This window comes from Corythoichthys intestinalis, chromosome 14 (genome assembly GCF_030265065.1).
Source record: "Corythoichthys intestinalis isolate RoL2023-P3 chromosome 14, ASM3026506v1, whole genome shotgun sequence".
In the NCBI taxonomy this organism is placed as follows: domain Eukaryota; kingdom Metazoa; phylum Chordata; class Actinopteri; order Syngnathiformes; family Syngnathidae; genus Corythoichthys; species Corythoichthys intestinalis.
In genome coordinates, this window is record NC_080408.1 from 20468253 (window position 1) to 20474688 (window position 6436).

At 42.8% G+C, this 6436-nt stretch overlaps 1 protein-coding gene across 2 annotated transcripts in view; it reads right to left on the reverse strand.

Annotated features, from left to right (window-relative positions):
* LOC130930153 (MAGUK p55 subfamily member 7-like) overlaps positions 1-1788 on the reverse strand; it is a 68221-nt gene extending 66433 nt beyond the window's left edge. For both annotated transcript variants that reach the window (XM_057857910.1, XM_057857909.1), the window contains exon 1: positions 1736-1788. In XM_057857910.1, coding sequence (XP_057713893.1) covers positions 1736-1742 — 7 coding nt within the window. In that variant the 5' untranslated portion in view covers positions 1743-1788. The remainder of the gene's footprint in view (positions 1-1735) is intronic.
* Between the last annotated feature and the right edge of the window lie 4648 nt (positions 1789-6436).

Here is a 6436-nt window from a genome sequence, read left to right on the forward strand (position 1 = left end):
CATCCCTCCTACTTCAAACGGATTCAACGTCTATGGCCGGAGTGGCAGCCAATGCCAGGCAATGAGGTAATTTTGGGCCATTTAAGGTCATTTACCTGTTCATTTTCGGTTACGGTATTTTTCGAACTATAAGTCGCACCCGAGTATAAGTCGCACCAGCCATAAAATGCCCAGCAAAGAGGAAAAAAACATATATAAGTCGCACCTAAGTATCACATTTTTGGTGGAAATTTACTTGATGAAATCCAACACATAGAACAGATATGTCATCTTGAATGGCAATTTAAATTAAAAATACAATAGAGAAAACATGCTGAATAAGTGTACATGATGTTACATGATGCATGAACAACGAAATGAGAACGTGACCGGTATATTACCGTAACATACTGTAGCTATTAAGATTTATTCAGATAACTACAGTATAGCATTAAAAAAAAATATATATATATACAGTAAAGCATAAAGAATATGCTAACAAGTTTACCAAACCATCAGTGTCACTCCAAAACACCAAAATAACATGTGAAATGATATATGAATTTGTTAATAATTTCACACATAAGTCGCTCTGGAGCAGGGGTGGGCAAACTATTCCACAAAGGGCCACAGTGGGTGCAGGTTTTTGTTCAAACCCATTAAGTGGACTCCTTTTCACCAATCTGGTATTTTACCACTGCAATCAATTGATTGCAGTCAGGTGCTTGTTGTTTCTGCTGAAACCCTATTGGTTAAACTGCCTGTGCTGGATCAGCTGGAACAAAGACCAGGACCCACTGCGGCCCTCGAGGACCGGTTTGCCCACCCCTGCTCTGGAGTATAAGTCGCCCCCCCAGCCAAACTATGAAAAAAACTGCGACTTGTAGTCCGAAAAATACGGTACTTCCTGTTGATTTTGGGGTATTTTATGGGTTTCTTCCTGTATATTTTGAGTTACAGAACAGGAAATGACCTGGGAATCACCCAAATGAATAGGCAGTGACTCAAACTCAACAGAAAATGACCTGTAAATGCCCTAAAATGAACAGCAAGTGACCTGTAAATGCCCTGAAAATCGGACAGAATGACCGTGAATGCGCTGGTTTCGAATGATCGAACGTTCCCAGTCTAAATGGATTGGGCGTCGAGCACCGTCAATGCAGCCATAGAGTTAACTGAGACACTATTATGGTGGAAAATTTTGGTAGCAACTTGTTGGTTCATTTTTATTTATTTTTTTAGACATTGACACCTTTTCAAAACGATATCTCGATTCTTGGCAGGAGCATATCGATAACCTTGTGGAATACAAAGTATCACGATATATCACCATTTCGATATTTTGTCACACCCCTACTACTGAATGTGTCCTCAAGTGCAACAGAGAAACCAATTCTACACAGTGCCCTTTGAAAGACACTCAGGCAGTTTAAGAGCAAAGATTCCATTAGATACAGATTGGTTTAATTGCAGACAGACTTACTGTTGGTGCCTTAATCACCTGTATAACTTACAAAACTATCTATTGCTCTTCTGTTTCTTCTAGTTTTTCAATTGGATCCAACGGAACGACCCATAAATACAGCTACGTGCATCGTATTGATGTAAAAAAGTCTCTGACAACAACAATGGTGGTAATGGCTTTTGACTTGTATTGCAACCAGTAGAAATTGCATGCTATGTGGTAAGAAAACATTGTAAAGGATGGTGGGTACGCATGCCAAAAGTTAATGTTGTAGAAAAGAATCGCACTCACCTGTCATAAAGCACAGTGCAGGCAAAATTACACTGATCTCCACATTCACAAGTGTTATAGTCACTGTGTAAAAGAGACACTCTTATTTGGTCAATATATGTCAGCTCTGACCTAAATCAAGGCAGAAGACAATCAATACAGCAATTATAGGGTGGTGAACACAATAGCCTACTTGTTCATTTTCGACATACATGAAAACCATACAAAAATGCAATGGATTTGAGTTTTATCTCATATAGAGATATTAATGTGCCAAACATACGGACTTGCAAATGTGTTTTCGAATGTCGTGGAAACCATTTTGAGAACTTGAACAACAACAACCAATTGTAGTTCAAATTGTTCTGTTGTCAAAGTAAATCACACACTTCAACTAAATATACATTTCTGTCGGTGGTTTAAGTCTTGTGTCTTTCTAAGTTTTCTTGTTTGTGATTCATTTTATGTTGGTTCTTGGAAATTCTTTTTGCTTAAAATTAGGGTTTCCATATCCTTATTCAATTTCCAAATAGTGTATTTCTTCGTGAGTAAGCAACAGAGGTTTGGTGAAGGTTAGGAAATGCAGAGCCCTATTTTGTATGCTGACTAAATCTACCAATGTGGCATTTTAGACCGGGTTTTGGACTTGTTTGCCCTCAATTTACAGGCTTTATTCAATTTCTTTCAACTGCTCGCCCTCTATCTCATGGGAGGAGAGATCGGTTTGCTCAGTGGAAGGTTGACTGGCACTTGGTATGAGGAAGTATAAAAGACCTACAGACAGCGTGAACTGAGTAGGTTTTTTTTTTTTTTTAAATGTGTCATTTTAGAGTTTAAAACTTTTTGCTTAAAAAAAAAAAAAAAGTGACACTTCAATAATATATATATATATATATTACAAATAAAAAAATATATTAAAAATGTTTTTTTTCTTTGATTGAAAATATTTTTTTTGATTGAAGCCATTTTTATTGGGATTGAATGATTTAGACACAAATGTCCTACCCATAATATGGCTCAAACTAAAAAATCAATCAATCAAAAAAACAGTTTCAATGAAAAATGAAGTGTGGCTGTGGCTCGTGGCCCGGGTGGGCGGGCGGGGGTGGGTGTAGGCGTGGGGTTGGTGATGCGTCCCCTCCTGCCATCCCTGTAGGCCGGTTGATGGGCGCGCGGGTGGCCCGGGGGACCACCCTGGGTCCCGGGGGGGGGTACGGTGGCTCCTTTGCTGGGCGGCGGGAGGAGGGATGGGCTGCGCATGGAGCCCCCCACCCCCCCGCCCACCCTCCCTCCCCGGGCTGGCTGGGTGGGGGCCGTGGCCCTGGGTTGGCGCCCGCGCGGTTTCTCCGCCCGTCTGCGTGGCTGTCGCGCGCCCGGTGGGGCTTGCGTGCTGCTGGATGTGGTAGGGCATGCTCGGGTTGGGGGTTCCGGTGCCGGGATTGGCGATGCGGCGGCGTAGGGTTGGTCGCCAACGGGCTTACACTCATAAGAGATTCACACGATTACTGGGTTCTAGATCACAGAACTGATTTGTGTACACTCTACCCCTTTCAATCACTTACCTTATAGTCTTATAGACACCCCCACCCCCATTCTCCTCTTTCACTGGCCAATTGGCCCCCACATGGTGTAAACCGGAAATACATCTCGCTGACGATAGCACCAGCATATTAGTAACTAGTTTAGGTGTTCAATGTATTTTTTGTTGTTGTTTGTGTATGTGTTTCTTTTCTCTCTTCTCTTGTATTTCTTTTCTTCTGTCCCCCCATAATCCCTTCCTGTTCGCTGCTTTGTCATAATAAAAAGGTATTTTGAAGGATCACAATGGGAGTATGTCAGACTCTCCATGTGAAACATTAAAACTGTTCAGAATCTGGGCACTTAGACTTCCATTCTCTGTGTCAAACAGCTGAACAGGACAGGTTTTAAAAAAAAAAAAAAAAAAAAAAAAAAAAGAAAAATGAAGTGTTCAAATGCGAATTTCTGAGTCTCAAATATTTTTTCACATTCAAATCTTTTTTTCTACGATTGATTTTTTTAAAAATTTTTGATTGAAGTGATTTTTCTTTTGAAAATATTTGAATTATTGAATATTTGAAGCAACTTATTTTTTGATTGAATAATAAAGACACAAATGTCCTAGCCAAAATGTGGTCCAAATGCAAAATTACATTACTTCAATCAAAAATGTTGTTTCAATCAAAAAAAAAAAATATATATATATATACTACTACTATGGCAACCGTCTGTCTCAAAAGACAATGGTGAATGCGCCGTGTAAAAGTGTCATTAGATGGCTGAGCTGCAGCCTCGGGTGTGGCTGTAGAGCCCAATCCTTGAGTGGCAGATCTTATTGCAGGTGACGCATGTGAAGACAGAGTCGTCTGGTGATAGTATATCACTTCTCTCACGTCTGCGTGCTCGTCTGTCTGCCCATTGAACCTCTCTCTTCTCCTCAGCTGTCTTGATGGCAAGCCTGGTGGTGGCTCGCCAACTGCTGCGGTCTTCTGCAAGTGATTCAAGGCAAGCTGGAACAATGCCACCCACTTTCAGGTCCCGCTTGCACACATCTTTGTATCGTAGTGATGGCCTTCCTGTTGGTCTGGAGCCAGTGGCAAGTTCACCGTACAAGATGTCCTTGGGTAGTCTGCCATCTTTCATGCGGGTGACGTGGCCAAGCCAGCGCAGACGTCGTTGGGTGAGCAGGGCAAACATGCTGAGCATTCCTGCCCTTTTCAAAATGTCATTGTTGGAAATGTGGTCCTGCCATGAGATACCAAGAATCCTCCTGAGACAGCGTTGATGAAAGGTGTTAAGCCTGCGTTCCTGACGGGCGTATGGAGTCCAGCTCTCGCTACCATACAGTAGAGTACTCAGCACACAAGCGTGATACACGAGGATCTTAGTCTTGATGGTGAGCTTGGAGTTCTCCCACACTCTCTTGGACAGACGAGCCGTTGCTGCTGATGCCTTTCCAATTCTAGAGTCAAGTTCTTTGTCCAGGCTGAGGCTGTTTGAGATGTTGGAGCCCAGATACGTGAAGTTATCCACAACGTCGAGAGTGCTGTCGCCAATGGATATGGAGGGGGAGGTGGTTACATCTTGGCACATGATTTTTGTCTTTTTGATGCTGATTGTCAAGCCGAACTCAGAGCAGGCATGCGCAAAGCGGTCGATTAGTTTCTGAAGGGCAGCCTCAGTGTGTGCTGTCAGGGCTGCATCATCAGCAAACAGCATCTCACGTATAAGTACTTTGTGTATCTTTGTCTTGGCACGAAGACGCGCGAGGTTGAACAGACTGCCGTCACTTCTGGTGTGTAGGTAAACCCCATCTACAGATTGCTTGTAGGCGTAGCGAAGCAGCAGCGAGAACAGGATACCAAAAAGTGTCAGAGCAAGAACGCAGCCCTGCTTAACTCCACTCTTTATGGGAAAAGGGTCTGAGGAGGAGCCATTATGCTGGATGGTGCCTTTCATATTCTCATGGAAGGAAGTGATCAGCCTCAGGAGCTTGGGGGGACATCCAATTCTCTGCAGGAGGGTGAACAGCCCTGACCTGCTGACCAGATCGAACGCCTTTGTCAGATCAATGTAGGCAATGTAGAGGGGGCGTCTCTGCTCACGGCACTTCTCTTGCAGCTGTCTGAGGGAGAATATCATGTCGATCGTTGATCTCTCTGCGCGAAAACCACACTGTGCCTCAGGGTATACACGGTCTGCTAGCCTCTGCAAACGGTTCAGTATGACACAGGCGAAAGTCTTCCCGACTATACTGAGGAGGAAAATGCCGCGATAGTTGTTGCAGTCACTACGATCGCCTTTGTTCTTGTACAGTGTGATAATGTTGGCATCACGCATGTCTTGAGGCACTGTCCCTTCCTCCCAGCATTGAAGCAGCAGTCCATGGAGATGTACAAGAAGACTGCCCTGCTTGCCCACTTTGATGATCTCGGGAGGAATCCCATCCTTTCCTGGGGCTTTCCTGCTTGCGAGTGACTCAATAGCTTTACTGAGCTCCTCAATGGTGGGTGGGACATCAAGCTCTTGCATGACTGGCAGAGGGCTGGTATTCTCCACTGCTGTGTCTGTCACGATGGTCTCTCTTGAGTATAGCTCTTGGAAATGCTCAGCCCATCTCTCCATTTGCTTTGAGCAGTCAGTAATGATTTCGCCAGTTATTGACTTTAGTGGAGCAGTCTTTATTTTGCTTGGACCAAAGGCCTTCTTCAAGCCCTCGAACATAGCATGGATGTTACCGCAATCAGCAGACAGCTGGATATCTTGACAGAGGTTCTGCCAATAGTCGTTGGCGCACTGTCTAGCAATTCGTTGAACATCGCTTCTGGCTTTTCTAAGGGCAGCAAGCGTCTTTGGGCAAGGGTCTTGTTTGTGATTGAGTAGGGCGGTTCTTTTAGATGAGATGGCTGGCTCTAGCTTGGAAAAAAATGTTGTTTCAATCAAAAAAAAAAAAAAAAATATATATATATATATATAGTTTTCAAATACATTTTTTCGAGTTTCAAATTTATTTTTGCATTCAAACAGGTTTTTTTTTTTTTTTTTTAAATTATATTGAAGTGACTTTTTCCTCGTTTGAAAATATATATTTCGATTGAAGCAACTTTTTATTTGATTGAAGCAACTTTTTTTTGGATTGAATAATAAAGACACAAATCTACCTCTATATGTACTCACTTTTGTTGCCAGGGGTTTGGATAATAA